The 21,219-nt window shown below is 43.2% G+C and overlaps 1 protein-coding gene and 1 pseudogene across 1 annotated transcript; one reads left to right on the top strand and one right to left on the bottom strand.

Annotated features, from left to right (window-relative positions):
• Positions 1-2,215: 2,215 nt before the first annotated feature.
• Positions 2,216-10,156, bottom strand: LOC115529969 (uncharacterized; annotated as a pseudogene).
• Positions 10,157-12,759: 2,603 nt separating this feature from the next.
• Positions 12,760-18,599, top strand: LOC115529970 (ribonuclease kappa-A-like). The gene is given in 6 exon segments (XM_030339126.1): positions 12,760-12,868; positions 17,614-17,832; positions 17,908-17,987; positions 18,122-18,207; positions 18,210-18,244; positions 18,350-18,599. Coding segments are annotated over 6 exon segments (480 nt in total). The 5' UTR covers positions 12,760-12,826; the 3' UTR covers positions 18,368-18,599.
• Positions 18,600-21,219: the final 2,620 nt, after the last annotated feature.

Raw genomic sequence — 21,219 nt, 5'->3', positions numbered from 1 at the left:
TCTATACATATTATGTGTTTCAACACAGTTTTCTATTCAAAGATTTCAACTGAAGTTCACCTCGTATGTATTTGCGTTCCTGGCCACACAAAATATATACTGCGTGCAGTTCTCGTTTTGTCTACCGGGAGGCAGGCGTTGACCGACTGTAAATATATGTGTTTTCATATGAAATGAACATTAAACAGAACAGATAGGTGCAATAAATACACACATGCAGAAGGTATTCATGTTATTTATGTTAAATCAATATATGTTCTACTAAAACTCAGAAAAAGCTAAAGTTTGTAAGAAACCAAACCGTTTGTAAATCCTTCAAGATTTCAGCGAGATAAGAGTATTAGCGTTTTTGCAGATCACTGATTTACGGCCGCTACAACAGATTCCACCAGAGAGCTACCTATGGGGACGATATATCCGGGGCACCGGTGGAGCCAGATATCCGGGGCTTGAATTCCTCATCCGTCGGCGTGTCATTGTTTACAGTCCGACAAGCAACTTTAAACGCAAGTATTGAGTTGGAGCTTATATTTTTTGTTTGCAGACAAGTCTAACGTTGCTATAATCGTTTTATCTATACATATTATGTGTTTCAACACAGTTTTCTATTCAAAGATCTCAACTGAAGTTCACCTCGTATGTATTTGCGTTCCTGGCCACACAAAATATATACTGCGTGCAGTTCTCGTTTTGTCTACCGGGAGGCAGGCGTTGACCGACTGTAAATATATGTGTTTTCATATGAAATGAACATTAAACAGAACAGATAGGTGCAATAAATACACACATGCAGAAGGTATTCATGTTATTTATGTTAAATCAATATATGTTCTACTAAAACTCAGAAAAAGCTAAAGTTTGTAAGAAACCAAACCGTTTGTAAATCCTTCAAGATTTCAGCGAGATAAGAGTATTAGCGTTTGTGCAGATCACTGATTTACGTCCGCTACAACAGATTCCACCAGAGAGCTACCTATGGGGACGATATATCCGGGGCACCGGTGGAGCCAGATATCCGGGGCTTGAATTCCTCATCCGTCGGCGTGTCATTGTTTACAGTCCGACAAGCAACTTTAAACGCAAGTATTGAGTTGGAGCTTATATTTTTTGTTTGCAGACAAGTCTAACGTTTCTATAATCGTTTTATATATACATATTATGTGTTTCAACACAGTTTTCTATTCAAAAATCTCAACTGAAGTTCACCTCGTATGTATTTGCGTTCCTGGCCACACAAAATATATACTGCGTGCAGTTCTCGTTTTGTCCATCAGAGGGCAGGCGTTGACTGACTGTGAAACAAAGCGTATGTGGGAATGTCTTTTAAGTTGTAACATTATTCCATTAACGAAGTCAAAATCTTAACTTGCTGTTTGGTTCATTTAATTGCATAAATAGTATTTCATGGAACACCAAAAATCTCGAAACGTATGCTATGACAACGACCTACCTATGGGGACGATATATCCGGGGCACCGGTAGTGCCGGATATCCGGGGCTAGAATTCCTCATCCGTCGGCGTGTAATTGTTTACAGTCCGACGAGAACTTTAAACGCAAGTATTGAGTTGCAGCATATATTTTTATTTGCAGGCAAGTCTAACGTTGCTATACTCGTTTTATCTAGGCATATTTTTTTTTGAATAGTTTTCTGTTCAAAGATCTCAACCGAAGTTCAACTCCTATGATTTCGCCTTCCTTGCCACAGAAATCCAATAGTATCCAACTGCAGCCCCGGAGAACAACACCCTGGCATGACGGAACACCCAGGCGGGACAGAAGTACTGTGGCTGGACGGAAGTTACCTCCGATTATTTTTTCTATAGACAAATAAACGTATTTATCGCTTGAATTAACAAAACATAGAAATAAAAAAATATTTCGACGCGTTAGTAACCATTTTTAGAGCTTAAAAAAGTTCTTAAACTTATTAGACCAAAAAATTAGAATAAAACAATATTATGAGATGTCAGTAAGCTATTTTTATAACTTCATTTTGTTAACGTTATTTAGACGAATAAAATGATTTAGGGTGTAGACAATTATTTTATGGAATTGTGTATTATACACTTTACTAATTAAGTAATTGACCATTAGAATTAAGTAATTGGAATTAAGTTTTTTTTTTTAATATGTCTAATAGAAACAAATTTATTTTTTTGTAAAGTATATCATCATAATTTGATATAAATATACATTGAAGAATAACCACACCAAAGTTTCCTCACAATTTATTTAACAAATAATCTACAGAAGCTTAAAGATATAGCTTCTTCATGCTAACTGCCATCAGCTCCAACTCACTGTCAAAAGAATCAAACAGTCAAATCAATATTAAGCCTAAACAATATATTATTTGTATTCTGTCACTGGAAACGTCATTCACTTCTCTTTTTCGCCTCAGTCTGGAGACTGGTGGAAGTAGTCCAGCCGCCATTTGTTTGGCCTCCTCCATGAAGTGTGGGAACCTTCTGCCGTGCCTGTATAAATAAAGAGAAATGATTGTAGGAATTATATATATTTTGTTAATATTGGGGTTGAGGTATATATTCATATTTGAAATAAAAAAAAAGGGTTAGTGTTTTTTAGTTAGTTGTGATCGCCGATGTCTTGCTTTCTTGTACTTTTGCCTCTGTAGTCTGTTTTGATGCTCGTCATTGTAGTCCTTTCCTTTTGCTTAAAAACATAAGGGGTAACGCTGTCTTCTTTTTTATCGGGCTTAATGAAAAAAAACTAAAGGGCTAACACTGTCGTTTTTATTGGTCGTCATGAAAATTGTTTCTATCAATTCAAACTTAACGGACAACACTGGTGTTTTCTTATCTTAAAAACACAAGGGGTAAAACTGTTGTTTTTTATCCTTCATCAAGAAAAAAATCATAATGGGTAACACTGTCGTTTTTATCGGACGTCATGAAAAATAAAAAAGGGTAACACTGTTATTCAATCAAATAAAACATAAGGGGCAACACTGTCGCTTTTGATCAATTATGAAATAAATGGGTAAGACTGTCGTTAGTTCTCAAAGGAAACACAAGGGGTAACACTCTCGTTTTTTATTGGTCGTCGTGAAAAAAACCATAAGGTGTAACACTGTATTCTTCGTTAAAAAACGGTCGTTTTCTATCAATTCAAACTTAAGGGAAAACACTGGTGTTTTCTTATCTTAAAAACATAAGGGGTAACACTGTTGTTTTTTATCGGTCGTCATGAAAAAATCATAAGGGTAATACTGTTATTTTATCAAAATAAAACATAAGGGGTAACACTGTCGTGTTTTATCAATTAAAACATAAGAGGTAACACTGTCGTGTTTTATCAATTATAAAATAAATAATTGATAAAATGTCATTAGTGTCGTTAGTTCTCTAAGAAATCACAAGAGGTGATGCTGTCGTTTTTTATTGGTCGTCTTGACGTCACTGTTCCATCCGTTTAAGTCAGAACCGTTGATGCAGAAGTTGATGGTACATCCGTTCGAGTCAGAACTATGGATGCAGAAGTCGATGGCTCTGCTGTAGAAGTTTGAACCGTAGTTTGAGTAGTCAATTGGTCAGAAGTAACTGTTCCATCTGTTGAGGTCAGAACTGTGGATGCAGAAGTCAATGGTCCATCCGTTTAAGTCAGAACTGTGGATGCAGAAGTCAATGGCTCTGCTGTTGAAGTTTGAACCGTTGTTCGAGAAGCCAATTGTTCAGACGTTACTGTTTCGTCTGATGAAGTTGGAAGCGTCGACTTTTCAGTTGAAGTCCCTGTACAGAAAAGTTATTATTTTACACTTCTAATTATTTTTATTCGCCGTACAGGATTTAATATCAATGTGACAGGTAATATGTATGACAATAAAGATGATAAGAGCAATCTTAATCTACATATACTTCTGTACATTCTGTATTTGTATCTGTCTGGGGGATGGCTGTGAATGAGAGCACTCATTCCCCAGAACAGATAGGAAACAGCTCTCCTGCCGAGGCACCTCTTATTGGTCAAAGGTTCTAAAATGCTAAAATTGTCAAGTGTTGTCTCCCCACTTCTCTACCAGAGGTTTCAAGGAGACTATGTTTGCCGGGACATGAACCCATGTTACCAGATCACGGTTGGGATTAGGTGTGCATCGACTACCTCCGGTACACCACGAGACGCACAGAAGTAGGTGTTCGGAAGTTATACTTGTAGTTGACGTCATATAGGAATCAATGTCATGTGAATCTACCGTGTCAAATATGACTTTGACCACGTTCTGGCTAGCCTGTCAGTGGTCAAGTGGAGTGTCTTTACGTTACTAAGGGGAGACGTTCGTAAGCACTGCAGACCTGGGTTCAAGTCCCACCAACAACACTCAGATCAAACATACTGGCTATTTTGAACTGTGAATCTCGTGAATTGTTAAGTCAATTATAACTTCTCACCAGTACCTTGCTGGTGTCTCTGTGGCGCAGGTGATAGAGCTGTTACCTATCTGTTCTGGAGACATGTGTTCGATTTCCTGCCACGGCAGGTTTTGTGGGAATGATTGTATGGTGAACGGATGATTGCGAATAACCGTCTGTGTGAATTGATTGATGTGAATGACTTAATTCACATTAATCAAATTGCCTAGACGGTAATTCAGAATGAATGGGTGAGTGGGAATGGCTGTCTGGGGGACTGGATGGCTGTGAATGAGTGCACTCATTCCCAGCCATCCATTCTCCCAGACAGTCATTCGAAATGAATGTGTGAGCGAATGGATCCCTTCACTAGACAGTTGTTCCCACTAACTGCCCATGGCAGGAAACAAACCCATGTCCCCAGAACAGATAGGAAACAGCTCCACCACAGAGGCACCTCTTGTTAAAAAAGTGTAAAAAAAAACAACAAATATTTTATAGACATACCCAGGACTCGAACTCAGGTCGCTAGATCTCAGATGAGGTTGAATTTTTCAACAGCAGCAGTGTCTTTCTCCATTGCGCCACCGAGACACACAGTCTGTGAATCTCAGAAGTTCTACTCGTAGTTCAAGTTAGAATGGACATAAAAACAGGAGGATTTCCTAATCAACAAGATCCTGTGCTCTCAAATGCAGGATGTACGTGGTCCAGTGGAGGGTACTGACGTCTTTAAGGACTGACCTTCATAAGCACTGCAGACCTGGGTGAAGTCCCCCCAATGACACCTTCGGTGACCAATTCTTGAGACACGTGCTCCTCGTGGGTTCAGCTCACGCCAAGATTGCTCTCCCTGGAATCAAAATACATTACAATAATCAATTTCAAGTGAACTGTAAAGTCAATTATAACCTCTCACCACTTACTAGCTGGTGCCTCTGTGGCGCAGGTGGTAGAGCTGTTACCTTTCTGTTCTGGAGACATAGGTTTGATTCCGGCCTAGCCCTAGGCCGGAATCGAACCCATGTGGGTGAATGGATGAGTGCGGATAACTGTCTGTGTGAATTGATTACTGTGAATGACTTAATTCACAATAATCAATTTCAAGTGAACAATGCTATGTGAATTATAAATTCTATTTTAAACTTTAGCGCAGTGGCTAGAGCTGTCGGTGATCAACTCTGGAGACGAAGCCCGACCTAATGAGCTCGTTGATACCCGGGTAGACAACGCTGAACTTGTATGTTCCTAAGCTTTCCTTGGTGAGTGTAATCTAACCTATCTAGGGGGGGGGGTCAGGTGCGAGGCACTCACCACAGGTCCACAGCCACCGTAGGCGAACAGCTCCGTGTCCCGGTGCACCGGGATCCCACCGAATTCTGCGTGACCCCAGGGGGCGCTGTTGCATATGTTCTGCAATATGCATGAGTTTGAAGCGTAGACAGGCAAGGAAAAAACATAAATAAAACATAAAATCTCCCCCCAACCCCTTACCTTATTATTAAAGGTGCTTAATAAATACATTTGATTTGATTAGCATTTTACAGCCCCATACAATGGATAGGGCGTTTAGTACGGTCCTTCTTTACCCATAAACAGCTACAGTAAGTGTTAAATTACGCTGATTTACCTTTGAGCATTTCCTATTACAGGCTACTTTGTAAAATGCTGTTTAGAATTAATGTTGGTATCAAGAAAAGAAAGACCCACTGGTGGGGGGAGATCTTATGTTTTAGTTGTAACACACATGTTCATGTTGAAGAAAATGTGCAACAGGTATAATTGAAATTTACTTCATTGAGGAAATAATACTGAAGTATTAAGTAAGTATTAAGTATTTCAGTAGGTTTCTTTTTCATCAAAATATTATGATATCTTATAATTGTTAGTATTTGTTACCATCTATCTGTAGATAGATGGTAACAAATAATATATAGATGGTGTTTTCTTTTTTATCACTGTTATATTAGATGTAAAGACTTTATCGATAAGAAGATATATCCATCTATAAAGTCTGGCATCTTAAACGTCAAAGTACACTGAAACACTGAACCCGATCAGCGGTGAATTGACTGATCACCAAACAGGTGGTCAGCTTGAGGGTGAGGGGAGCCTGCGTGCGTTGCTGACCGTGTTGGGCTGCAGGTGAGCGAGCGAGGGCAGGTTGAAGAGCCCCTGGATGAGCTCGGGGGGGGCAGGCCTGGCCCAGCCACAGGAAGAGGGCGTGGCCGTTCTCCAGCAGGACGGCTCCGCCGTCGGCCAGGCGGTCCTCGGAGCAGCGCAGCGGCGACGGCACCGCCTCGCCCTCCAGCTCCATGTTGTGCTGCGGAAAGATCGGAAACGTTACAATTGATCGGAAATCTATTTTATCGAAAAACCATCATCTACCGAGTTCCGCCGAGTTCCACAGAGTTCCACCGACTACCATTTCTAGCCGAGTCAGAGTCAGCCCCTGCCCCTCGGTGAACCCCCCCCCCCCCCCCCCCCCCCCTCACCAGTGGGATGAGGCGGGGGTACAGCAGCAGCTGGGTGTCCTCCACGCCCATGGCCATGACGGCCAGCCGCTGGTGGGCGCGGTCGTCCGTGGACAGCTCCGTGCTGCCCACCAGGGGGGGCCGTCCTCATCAGGCTGTTCATGTACACGGGGAACACCTTCATGGTCTCGGGCAGGATCAGCTGGGAGGAGGGGACGGACGGATGGAGAGGAGTCCATTAGACCAGCCAGAGAAGTCATTACATTTAGGCCCAATCCCATTTCTACCCCTTACCCCTCCCCCTGGTTTTGAAGGGCTACCCCTTACGCCTTCCCCTTACCCCTTGCCTCAACTTATTCAAGTCAAGTTTATTAAAAACATTCACATGTTTTGAGTAAGAGCCCGCTTTCCGAAAAAAGTTTATAACTGCCTTGGCATTTTTTGAGCTCAGTTTCATCCACCAATTAAAACCGTTGTGGATGGCCGTAAAGGGTTAAACGGACATCGTTGCAGTTTCGCAGGGATTTCTCTCCTGATATTGTAGGAGATGTCATCCGCAGTCATCTTTACGAGGAGAGCATGTGGTCCCGGTTACCAGGAGAGATATTAATCCCAGTGGCTGGTAAGCCGACGAGCAGCCATGTTAAACCAGACTTTAGGGTGATGTATGGAGTGGCAAGGAGAAGGAGTAGGGGGGTCAGCCTGGGGTCAAACCCAGGCCCCGGCATTACAGTGTGGGGCTGTCTGTCAGCACGTCTTAGGTATGATGAACGTGCGTCTGAAATAAAGCACTGCTCAGACTCCTTTTCTCATTATTACTGCTACTTGGACAACGTTTGCTAAAGCCTCTGGCAGGTCAACCTGTACTTTTTCTTGTTTTTCTTAACGGGAAGGTGTTTGGAGTCATGCCGGCATTGTTAAACCGGCAATACATATCAATTAATACTGTTAACATTGAGATATGATCACACTTTAATTCATCTGGCATAATGTATCTTCTAACTAAAAACAACAAATGAACGTCTCAACTGGTTCGGTTATGACGTCTCGATGACTGATTAACTTCTAATTCAATTGTTGGCGTAGTGGAATATATATCCGTCATCTTATCATCACTATGAAGGTATTAAGGCTGTAAACGAAGCAAACGCATTCATTTTAATAGCTGGTATTTTCCAACTGACATTTCTAACCGACATATTCAAACTCAAATTGAGGTTCAAATAAGCTGAGGAACGCAGAAGAGTTACTGCGGTGTGGAAACGCAAATGGAAACGCAAATCTTTAAAACCTAGGGTGAGGAGAGGGGTCGGGAACGAACAGAGAGAGTTGGATGGTCACCTGTTTTGGAGAAGAAGTTGATGAGCGAGTCCGTCTCGCAGCTCTTGAACAGCTCCATCAGCTGGGAGCTGCAGTTCAGACTGAGGTTGTGGACGCGCAGACGCCTCTGGCCCCCGGCGGTGGTGTAGAGCAAGGCACACTGGGTAATACGGACAGACGGACACGGCTTTACAACAACAGCGGAGTACACGATTGTTATAAACGAAGCGCTGGTGATGCATCGTGTCTGATGATATAAAATACAACGAATAGAGCAAGGCATTAACATCGCCAGGGTTGGAGGTTTGATTCCCACCGGGGCTGTTTTACGCTGACAATGTTTGATAAGGTGTTGTGAGACACTTTTGATCGAAACTCCCACGAAATGGCATTCATCAGATTATCCACCCAATGGTTTAGAAGATAATAACTAACCCATGGCTAGCAAACATTTGCTGGGCGGATTATTATTGTGTTTTGATACATTCCTGTGACAAAAAAGACCTGTAGATTATATTTCCCATTCATCGGTTTGCTGAGCGTGCGTTGTGCGCGCGTTGTGCGTGCGCTGCATGTGCGTTGTGCGTGCGGTCCCCCGTGACGCGCGTACCTACATGAAGGCGCCCGTCTCCTCGCTGAGCGTGTCGTCGTGCTTCAGCTCCACGGTGATGGCGTGGTCACAGTCCACCGCCGCCAGCTCCACGTCCGTCGTGTTGTTCATATACACGCCGCCGAAGAAGTCTGTCGCCCGGAAGCCTGGCGGGACGGCGACGGAGGTTGAGTTACTGCGGGTTGACTGTTAAACGGGAGGTTGCTAGTTCGACCCCCCGGCTCCTCATAGCTCGGTGTCGTGGTGCCCCTGAGCGAGCCTTGCATGGTAGGCACCGACGTGGATGTGTGTGTAAATGGATGTAGGTCGCTTTGGATAAAAGTGTCTGCTTAACGCCCTAAGGGTAAGCTATACTTGAGGACGTGGTTTGACCTTGGATGCTTTTTATTTTTAGTTGAAACTCACACTGCTCAAGAGAAATCCTGCCTAAAAAAAAAACTAACCTTTCACTACCCTCTCCACAGTTATTGTTCGCATTAGGGCATTTTATCTAAAATGATTGTTAAAAGTATCCAGGTTGAAAAATCCTTGACATCACCTTTAATATAATTCCCATATTTTTTCAGGTTTACAGGTTTTTGCATACCTGTGCTGGTGCGGACGCGCATGATGGCGTCAAACCCGATGGGCTTCTCCACATCCTTCCTCAGGTCCCTCAAGAAGTGTTCCCCCGTCGGTCTCCACCTAGGAACCCAAATTAGCGTTCAGGCTGCGCTTAGAGGAGGTGCGTGCGTGTACCGTTTCACTGATACACGCACATGCTTGTTGAATTTTCATGGAATTCAATTTTGTTTGGATTCTTTCTCATCAACTGTGTTGACGACTGTGATAAACAGTCTTTTGAATCCTAATTAATTGCTACTCTTTCTTTATCACTTGAGGCCAACTACTGAGTAAATATAATAATAAAGCAAAGCTAAGCGTTGTTTTTTTTACATCTGATCTAAAGTCTGCTTCAAGTGCACATGCCTGGCCTGTAGCCAGAGACAATAGCCTAACTGGAAAGTATCCACAGTTTCATTAATAGATTGTTATCCCATTTCGGGCCACAAAAACATCCATGTTTGAATAGATTGTAATGTGTTCTAAACGCACAGACACACACGCACAGACACACTCAACCCATCAACACAGCAACAAACACACAAGCAATATAACACTCACACCCCCACACACACACAAACACAGACACACACACGCACACACAACCCACCCACCCACCCACACACCCACACACCTGGAAGTTGCTGTACTTGTAGACGGCGCCCCCGGTGTGCGGGCACATCCCCCTGGTGGCGATGTCCAGGTACTGGCTGGGGAACAGGAAGAGGTCCACAAGGCACTGAGCCACACAGTCCTTGGACAGCTGCTCGTACACGCCCTTCACCGGGTGGAACAGCGTCTGATTGGGCGGCAGACACATCAATCAGTCAACCGGTCAACCAATCACAGCCCTTTATCTGTCCCCGGGGGAAATTTTGCTGAGATGCGTATGGTAAGCAATTTCTGTAACAATACAGGAACTATGGAGAAAAAAACATGAATCTAAAAATGAGCTGTACACATTTTACCAGTATACCACTTAAAATGGAAAGATCAGCATTCCTTGATACGCTAAATGAATACGCAAGGAGCATTTGAGGATAATGATAATGATAGATACAAATGAAATGGGATAATTATAAGATGAGATGTAAACATGTTTAAAAAAACGTCATAAGTAATTAAGCACATGAGTCAAATATCAAATAGAACAGATATGTTGAATCAGTGCATAACCTCGACCAGCTTGAGCCGAACTGAGAGTAGAAGCAGTGACCCCGAGCCTCACCTTCTCCTTGTCCGTGCTGACCAGGTTCTTATCGTCTCGGTTCTTCAACTTCCCAGGAGCCTCAGCGGAGAGAGAGAGAGAGAGAGAGAGAGAGAGAGAGAGAGAGAGAGAGAGAGAGAGAGAGAGAGAGAGAGAGAGAGAGAGAGAGAGAGAGAGAGAGAGAGAGAGAGAGAGAGAGAGAGAGACCTCCTGTTACAAGCTCTTTGGTGTGGTCTCTGTAGACACAAGCCTTTTGGGCAACAGAACAGTACCTCATTGCAGCGGACCACCGAAATGAGCACAACATTTTTTATTCTGAATCATTTTTCCCCAACTGAAACCTGCAAGTGAACCTCAGCTCTGAGTCGTTCCTCGACAATGACATCATGTCGTTTCAGTTGTAAGAAAAATAGAATAATGTTCTAAAATAGGTACAAGATTTCCCTTGATGTTTACAAATATACATCAAGAAAGGCTGCATGTTGGCCACAAAAAATATACTGCCCGCAGTTCTCGTTTTGTCCATCAGAGGGCAGGCGTTGACTGACTGTGAAACAAAGCGTCTGTGGGAATGTCTTTTAAGTTGTAACATTATTCCATTAACAAAGTCAAAATCTTAACTTGCTGTTTGGTTCATTTAATTACATAAATTGAATTTGATGAAACACCAATCTCGAAACGTATGGTATGACAACGAGCTACCTATGGGGACGATATATCCGGGGCACCGGTGGAGCCGGATATCCGGGGCTTGAATTCCTCATCCGTCGGCGTGTCATTGTTTACAGTCCGACAAGCAACTTTAAACGCAAGTATTGAGTTGGAGCTTATATTTTTTGTTTGCAGACAAGTCTAACGTTGCTATAATCGTTTTATATATACATATTATGTGTTTCAACACAGTTTTCTATTCAAAGATCTCAACTGAAGTTCACCTCGTATGTATTTGCGTTCCTGGCCACACAAAATATATACTGCGTGCAGTTCTCGTTTTGTCCACCGGGGGGCAGGCGTTGACCGACTGTAAATATTGGATTGTGGGCCTCAGTCTTGTGATTGCTCCATCATCTTTTCTTATGAAAAGCGTCTTACCATATTAAGCGCTATATACATTTCATTTATTATTATTATTATTATTATTATGCACAAACAACAAATGAACGGTTCGGTTATGACGTCTCGATGACTGATTAACTTCTAATTCAATTGTTGGCGTAGTGGAATATATATCCGTCATCTTATCATTACTATGAAGGTATTAAGGCTGTAAACGAAGCAAACGCATACATTTTGGACAAAATGGCCAACTCCAAAATACAAATGTGACATTCCAAAATTTCAGTGCAGCAGTTTCCTGTTGCCGTACGTTTTCATCCAGATCAGTATCTCGTCTTCCTACAGTTCAGCAGACATGTCTTTAACCCTGGAGGTGATTGGGACCATAGATATATATATTAACTAGATCAGGGGTTCTCAAACTATATGGGGCCTGGGACCCCCCCCCTATAGGGCAGAAATTATTTCAAGGACCCCCTCATAACCGCAACACAAATGTAATAGGCTCATGTCTATTTTTTCTGTTAGATGCTTTTGAATTATTTTATGCTTCAATCATTCAGTGCTAATACCACAATAGTGTTAATTAAGCATTTTATTGTATTTTGGCATAACTTTACAATATGTAAATAGATTTAACTTTTTTATAAATGTGTGTATAAAAATTATTTCGCGCACACACACACACACACACACACACACACACACACACACACACACACACACACACACACACACACACACACACACACACACACACACACACAGGCCCGCCGACAGGGGGGGACAAACGGGTACGTTGTCCCGGGCCCTGGACTGGCCCTGGAATGGGGGGGGCCCATAACTGGACCCCCATGAAGTTGGGATTAATTATTGTATGCATACTTCAAAATGTGTTGATTTAGAGAAGAAAATTGCTTTATTTGCATTAAATTAATGACTCCTAGATTGTTTGCCTTCATTGCCCTTGAAAAAACGGCCAATAACCCCCCATCACCCCTATGCCAAAATGGTTTGGTCTTTGGAGAAGAAAAAAGACAACATCATTCCATTAGTGGTCAGTGCGCGAGTTGATTCAACATGCACAAGTCAGGAGCCCTGGAAAAAAAAAGAAAGGCGAAAAAGAGAGGAAGAAGCCGAAAGCCTGAGGGGATCTCTTTATAAATATTTCAGAAAAGACTCAGGTGATGCTGCAGGTACCAGTAAAGGCAGCTGTGCAGCACAGCCAGGTAGGACACGGCCAACTTTCTCCAGCCCCGTCGTCAAGTAACGCAGGCACAGGCGGCGTGTCAAACATATTAGCGCAGCACCACATGAGCAAGTCACACGGAGATCAATATCAGACAGACAGGGGGCATTGAATAATTTGATAACCACAACGGCTTTATTACACTGTGTTTCATACGCCTATATCTAATTGAATCTTAGAATATGCACATTACCCCGCAAATAGGCCCATGTCCAAATCAAATGTTTCAGGCAGGCACGCGCTGCGCACTCCAATCAGGCTGAATTGATTTGAGAATCATTCCCAGTCAGCTGAATTACAGCCAGTGTAACGCGGCTCATGGTTTAAAATAAGCCAGTGGCATGGCAACATGTGAAATTGCCATTTAGATAGAGTTGGATGTAACGAATGGGTTATAAACGTGACGTTTTGGGGTAGCCTGTAACTTAGTTTCTGATTGCCGTTAACTTGAAACTCGCCAGATGAATGGGCTCCGCCTTGTTCCCCAAACATTCTCTGGAAGTTCAGCGGACATAAACGCGGGTCTGGCGATAAATAAAAGTACCCTTGACATGATTCCCCTTGGTCAAGTGAAAAATGGTCGATGAAATGTGCAGTTAATGAGCTCTAAGTGAATACAATAGCGTGAGTTTTATTGTGGTTTGATTCTGAAAGCCATAACTTCACTCAGTCCATATCCATAGCCTATCCAATTAAAGTTGTAAATAATCCTTTTGGTTTATCCGTAATAAATGGGCTTGTCATCCCGACGTCATGTGTTTGGGAGCTGCACAAGGGAATTCTGTGGTTGTGTTTCGGCGTTTGACAATTTTGGGAACAAAAAAAAAAAACCTTAGATTTTTAAACTTTTGTAGGGGGCCCATTGAGAGAATTTTGTCCCGGGCCCAGCCAAACCTGTCAGCGGCCCTGCACACACACACACACACACACACACACACACACACACACACACACACACACACACACACACACACACACACACACACACACACACAATACCCAACCCAAACAAAACCAGCAAAACATGACACGGCAACATTGCCCAATGTTGTCACAATGGAGATGGGACAACGGCAGAGGACATGTTTATTTCCAAATGTCTGCAAGGATTGGTTTACAAGAGAGATAGTAAAGTGGTGTAAAACAGTTATATTCACCCACGTAAACACGTTACCTACTGTTACCAATGGTCCATCGTAACAAATCGCCTGCTCGGCATGCCATGCATATATGGATGCAGCTTTGAAGGGGACGCAAAACAAGCATTGGCAACTCTGTTGAACGCTGATTGGCTGTCATCACGCGTTTGCTGCCAAACCCGCAACGCGTCTCTACATTCACTTTGAATGGGATCGTGCTGCGCGGCATATTTTTGCATCTTTTGGTGTAAACGCAGGGCAGACTCGAGCATGCGTTGACAGGTTGACGCAATGTTAACAGAGTTACTATTGGCCGAAAATTAAAGCAGGGGGAGGGCTGAACATACGGTTGCGCTGAGCATTCACCAAATAAAAAAAAGTTTCACAGCTAATGTAGCCGTTAGCACACTCAGGATCTCGTAATTACGAGATAATATCTCGTAATTACGAGATAAGGATCTCGTAATTACGAGAAAAGATCTCGTAATTACGAGATACGGATCTCGTAATTAAGAGATAAAGATCTCGTAATTACGAGATAAGATATCATATTTACGACATAAGGATCTCGTTTACGAGAAAAGGATCACGCCTCTCATTCATCAATAACGTTGCTGGCTAGCTGCAGGCCGGCAAAGTTGACGCTATCCGCGCTATCGTATTTAATCTCCTGCTTGGGTTGAGGCAATGGGAAATATTGATGTTCCTTAAAAGTGAGGAGGGCATTAATATAAGTATGTCAACATTGCGCAGACGAAGTCATTGGGACTGCTCAGGAGAAAAGCCCAGTCAGACCTGCTACAAGTGGCTCTCTTCCTGCAGGAGCAGTTGAACCAGTACGGGATGCTTCACGGATACAAATTGATGCATCTGAAATGCAACCAAGCAGGCTTGGTAGCAGGGCTGGACTGGGACCAAAAAATGGCCCTGTCTTTTTTGGCCATGGCAGCCCACTATGATTATTTATACGACATGCAGAGGCACAAAACATACCAGAAAAAAATAAAAACAAAAGAACGTACCCGGGCAGCGATTGTTGACGGGGGGGGGGGGGGTTGTATCGTGGACGGTTTCATTCCGTCTATACGAGCGGGTGTCCGCCTGCAGCCAGAGGGGGGGCCACTAACTAAAACACAGTAAGTCAAAGTGGCACGAGAGAGAGAGAGAGAGAGAGAGAGAGAGAGAGAGAGAGAGAGAGAGAGAGAGAGAGAGAGAGAGAGAGAGAGAGAGAGAGAGAGAGAGAGAGAGAGAGAGAGAGAGAGAGAGAGAGAGAGAGAGAGAGAGAGAGAGAGAGAGAGAGAGGAGAGAGAGAGAGAGAGAGAGAGAGAGAGAGAGAGAGAGAGAGAGAGAGAGAGAGAGAGAGATTCTCTGCGCCTCCTTTACGTTTCTTCTCCATTTTTCTGTCAGTTAGTGACGTGACTGATTGACAGCCGAGGCCCAAGGGGCGGGACCTCGGCCCTCTGCTGTGTGTGTGATAGGGCCAGGGCCAGCCTACAACCAATCATAATGAGTTATGGCCTGGGCCAAAGTTTTATTGAACTTTCAGGTTAAGTTGACAGCCCGCACGACCGAGAGGGAAGGAACGGACCTCGGCCCTCGGCTGTGTGACGGGGCTGGGCCGGGCCGGGTCCATTTAAAAAAAAAAAAAAAAGTAAACCTCGTCGGCCCAAAAAGGCCTGCCAGCCCACCGGGCATTGGCCGGTACGCCCGATGGCCAGTCCAGCCCTGCTTGGTAGTCACTCATACTATCAATCTTTAAAGATATTTAAACTTTGACGCGACATTCGCGTGATGACAGCCAATCGGCGTTCAACAGCCTGGCCACTGAGTGACATGTGTAACGTAACAGCCAATCGGCGTTCAACCGGCCAACTCAGTGCAGTGCAGTCCGGGCCCCGGGGTGAACTGCAGTATGGAGGAGTAAGTGATTGTTGCCGTTTGCGACTCCCGGAGCTCTTTATATCATATTATACAACGGGGGGCCTAAATCCAGCGATCTGACTGGTTCCTAACTGTTGTATAATGAGCGTATACATAACTGCTATGACGCCCAATGAAGGGGGTCGCCGGCCCTCCGCTGCGCGTCGGGGCCGGACAACGCCCCTTAACAGTGGTATAATGAGCATATACCACAGCCTGGCGTGATCTATTGCTTAATTATTCTACTTCATTTAAGAATGCTCGATTCTGATTGGCTGGGAGGGATGCATTAATCCGGCATATTGCCCGCTGACTTGTCGGTTCTACTTGCTGCTTACTGAGCACAGTAGATCAATACGCCGCTTGTATCGTTTTCTATCACATACATTTCAAACATGAGGTTCATTGTAACAATTATTTGGAATAAGGAGTGCATGTTTGATCGATCGTCATTAAAGCTGACTTGATACGAATGTAACAACTACATTATTAAACTAGTGATCAGATGCAGCCTTGTGTGGTTGCTATAGAAACGCGTTACCTACAGCTGAGCTAACGTTATTCACCGTAGTTCTAAAGGGAACTACTTTTCGAAGGAGATTAATTTAAACAGAGTATACATTTAATAAGCATGCAATACGAATGAGAAAATGGCTAATTATTAAAGTATTTGAATTGTTTGATTATGTTGGCCGGCGAGAAGTAGAATAAACGGAATAATCACCTCAAGGCAGGGCAATAAACAGTTTGATATGCCCGGCTCGTGGAAGGGCACATCAAACTGTTTATTGCCCTGCCTTGAGGTGATTATTCCTTACATAGTGGAGGGTGTAGTCTTCCCCAGGAGGGTGAAGTCTACTGAACCAGACTGACCATGTTAAGGCCCAGGAACCCTTTGCAGTTATTTTGACGTAATTAACTGATTAGAGTGTGACATCTTGAGTCTATAATATTGAACTTTTTTCTCAATATTAAAAATTTAGGAAATACAGAATTTTGGGCTTTTATGAGCTGTAACCAAACAATCCACATGACAGAACAAGAGGACGCAGGTGCAGTAATTCAGCGGAGCATTTTGCAATTCGCTCCTCTAGGTGGATGTCTGAGAGGGGACTCGAACCATAGTCTATAGAGGTTTAACCAACACTATTACCGAATCTAAGAAGGCTAGTCCTATTATTAAAGGCAAAAATGTAATGCCATTTTTTTTTTTTTTCCCAAAAAAGGACAACGGATAACAACTTAACTTAAATAAATCCCTGACGTCGCGTCAACATTAATAAACTCCCACGGTCCGTCCTGCTCCTCCCTGAGATCTGGAGACATCATGGGTTCGAGTCCCGGCGACCCCTCTCTCTTTGAAACCTCTGGAGCCACGGTGTGAGCTGACCAATAAGAGGACCCTCTGTGGGGAGCTGAACAATAAGAGGAGCCTCTGTGTAAATTGTTACTGTTCTGTTCTTTAATTGGTCCATAGAGCCAGAGGGCTACCGTCGGGCTCATATATATATATATATATATATATATATATATATATATATATATATATATATATATATATATATATATATAGAACACTGTGTATATATATCTATGGTAGGGCTCTTGAACCATAGACATAGACCATGGAAGAATGTCTTGAACGCACCCTCATGTACGTCCTCAGACTTCCGGTTTTAGTTTTCAATCAGGAAGTCCGGTGACATGCTGTCAGCTGACATGCTGTCAGCTGACTCAGGGCAGGAGTTCTAAAACCAGCCAACAGTTCGATCGGTGGTCTGAGCTCTTAACTCCACTTCTCCTCCTCATCATGTCGTGTCTGATCTGCGGGCCCAAGCTGGCGACGTGCGGCATCGTGATCAGCGTCTGGGGTGTCGTCATGCTGGTAGGTGATTCACGCTCCTCTCGGTCCGGTCCCCCTAACCCGCTCCCGTCTCACCCTCTCCCGTCTCCCCCTCAGGCCCTGCTGGGGGTCTTCTTCAGAACCCACTCCGCGGTGCTCATCGAGGACGTCCCGCTGACTGAGGAGGACTTGAGGGAGTAGGTTATCCTATCGCAACTACTAACCAGAGGTCCAGTTCACTAACCTGTGTCTCTTTCACTAACCTGTCTCGGTCCTGTTCACTAACGTGTATCTCGGTCCTGTTCACTAACCTAACCTCTTGTGGTTCCAGTACCAACCCTCCTCAGAAGGTCTACGGGATCTACAACCAGGTCGCCTACAACTGCTTCATCGCGGCGGCCGTCTACGTGGTGGTGGGGGGCTTCTCTGCCAGGTGGCGCTCAACCGGCGGAAGGTGATTTGGTCAATGCTGGTTCTCATGGCCGTGTTAGAATAACATTCACATAAATCACATGACCACCCGAGTCCACGATGTGTAGTAATGTTGATGTTTCATCAGGAATACCTGGTTCGGTAGCAGCCCCTAGCGGAGAAGAGGACTTCCTGGAGCTTGAGGAGCGGTTAATGCGCTCCATCGCTGTAAACACTTTGTGCCAAAACATTTCCTACGACAGTCTCAGTGCCTTCTTTGTCTTACAAATGGTGAATTCAGAATAAATGATTTTTTTCATTTATACATGGCTTGATCACAGAAGTTGTAGATGTATTTTGTAACAAGGAAATTATAAATCCCTGAAGCATTTTGCAGACACAAGTGGTTTCCTTGCAACCGGTTTGATTGAAGATTTTTCCTCCAACTTCACTGTGAAAACTATGCAGGTGCAGATAAACACTCGCAGTATAATCGAAATCATGACATTATCTTTACATTAAATCGTAAATTACATGCACAGTCAAACAAGCTGAACATAATACATGGAAATGGCAAACCACAACTTTTTTCATCTAATCTCGACTGGGTTTTTGGATTGTCTGTGCCGTTAAAGTAGCATTAATAATCGTTTACTACTTTAACGGCACCGACAATCCAAAAACCCAGTCGAAAAAGTGCAGTTCAAATCGTGACGAAGCTCTTACTTCTTCGCCATCTAGTGTATTTACGATCATTAAAAAAATATATTTCATGGGTTTCAATGGAGAAAGTAATTATTCTATGGTCCCAGTCTTTATTTGCCCTGGATTACACATATGTTTGCAGATTTAAATTATAATTTTTCATGCAAAGAAAAAATAAAAAAAATCGCAAAGTTTAATGTTTTGTGTGAGAACTCATAGTGAACTACAGCGCTCCCAAGCCCCGGGGAACAGTGCATACTTCCGCAATCCACCGCTGCTCAGCGGCCAAGCCGGGTATTGCAGCTGTTTAAGCGGGCTGTGGACGGGTCCCTCGATTCAATGGGGCCCAGAAGTAGTTATCTCCGTTCACTCCGATACAAGTTGGGCACAGGAATGTGTCTCTGCAAAAAATGACTGGATATGAATCAAAGGCTCATAATTATCTTTATGCCCTGTACTAAAAATATGTTAGTTTTCTCTTTTCAAAACGCCAACTCAAGCGTTTTATTAGCAGTTTTGTTATTTTTTGCTGAAGGAGGGGTGGGCAGCTGAAAGCAGTCGTAGTGAAACAAATGTTTTCGGCCCGGCATTCGAGAGGGCCTAGAGCACGGCTCCGTTAACTTCTCGTGTCCGGGGTTTTTCCTTTTACCTTCTTTCAAGGAGAGCACAAAAGCCTTGATCGAGGTGAAAGAAGGTGGTAAAATGCACCAAAGACACAGCCATGTTCCGACTGCTGGATCTGTTTGCGAGTGGTGGTGACGTATATCATACGCGTCGAGAGCAGCGGGAGTTGTAGTCCACAAAGCGCCCCACACAAAAACTAACCGTATCAAACTCCTACCCGCTAAATTATAGTTTTCTTTGCATGAAAAATTATCATTTAAATCCACAAACATATGTGTAATCCGGGGTATATAAAGACTGGGATCAGAAAATAATTACTTTCTCTCCATCGACTCCCATTCATTTTTTTCGGTCTCATAGGTCCCATGAGCAATGGCGACTTACGAGCTCTATTAGGAAGGGGGGTCTACTCATGGACATAATAAAGGATGGACCACGGACTGGAAAATGGCCGCCCATTCATTCCTATGCAAACCTGCTCAGTGGCGCATGGCTACATACAGGAGCGATTTGCTTCCGCGTTATGTGGCCAAGACACGTGACCTATTCCGTGACGTACCGGATGCAGAGATCTTCTTCTTCTTCTAGTTTAGTGGCGGATCATAGTTTTTCCCCATATACCGCGACCTACTGGACTACTACACAGGAGTTTGTGACAAGGACGTTGACAAGGACAAGGACGTTGGCAAATCATACTTTAAATCATACAAATAAATTCAAAGAAAAAACCAAACTAACGAAACAAAATAAACAAAATAAAACAAACTAACAAAAGAAATGAATAAATAAAAATAAGAAATATATATACTTAAGGTTAAATTCTTCTAATTAGGTTAGTATCTTTTAGCTAATTTATCAGCAATTTCATTGCCATATATTCCATGGTGGGCTGGAATCCAACAGAACTGAATAACTAAACCAAGGCTTATAATATTTAAAAGAAGATGCTTTACCAAATCACCAAATCTTCACGTATTGAATTATTTGTTATAAAACTTAGTATCTACAACCCATCTAAGAGCGGTGATTATTGTGGCCATCTCGATTGAGTATACTGATAAAGTCACCCACTCTATATCCATATCCTTTTTCAAATTCTGGAATATATATGCCAATACCACATTGTCACATTGAGTTAATGGAAGTTAATTCGGAATTTAATTTAATTCGGAAGTTAATGGAGCCGTGCACTTCAAAATAGGTCCATAGCAAGGAGCCGTTTGTTTCAGTACGGCTCCTTTCAGCTGCCCACCCAACATCAACTGCTAATAAAACGCTTGAGGAGGCGTTTTGAAAAGAAAAAACTTACTTTTTTTTTAGAACAGGGTAGATAGATAATTATGAGCCATTGATTGATATCCAGACATTTTTTGCGGAGACACAATCCTGTTCCCCACTTGTATTGGAGTGGACGGCGATATCTACTTCTGGGCCACATGAAATGACGGACCCCCGTCCACTCCCAGCTAAAACAGCTGCAATACCAGGTTTGGCCTCTGAGCACGGGTGGATTGCGGAAGTATATGCCTATCCTGGGGGCCTGGGTCTACTATGGAGGTAGATTTGTGTCTTTATTATGCAATCAAAAATAATAGGTTTGAGAGCAAAACTTTCCACACTGCAATCAAAAAATAGATTTGAGAGCAAAACTATCGACACTGCAATCAAAAAATGTTTTATTGCAAGATA

This window comes from Gadus morhua, chromosome 17, assembly GCF_902167405.1.
Source record: "Gadus morhua chromosome 17, gadMor3.0, whole genome shotgun sequence".
Lineage (NCBI taxonomy): Eukaryota > Metazoa > Chordata > Actinopteri > Gadiformes > Gadidae > Gadus > Gadus morhua.
This window is presented reverse-complemented; position numbering and strand designations above follow the sequence as displayed.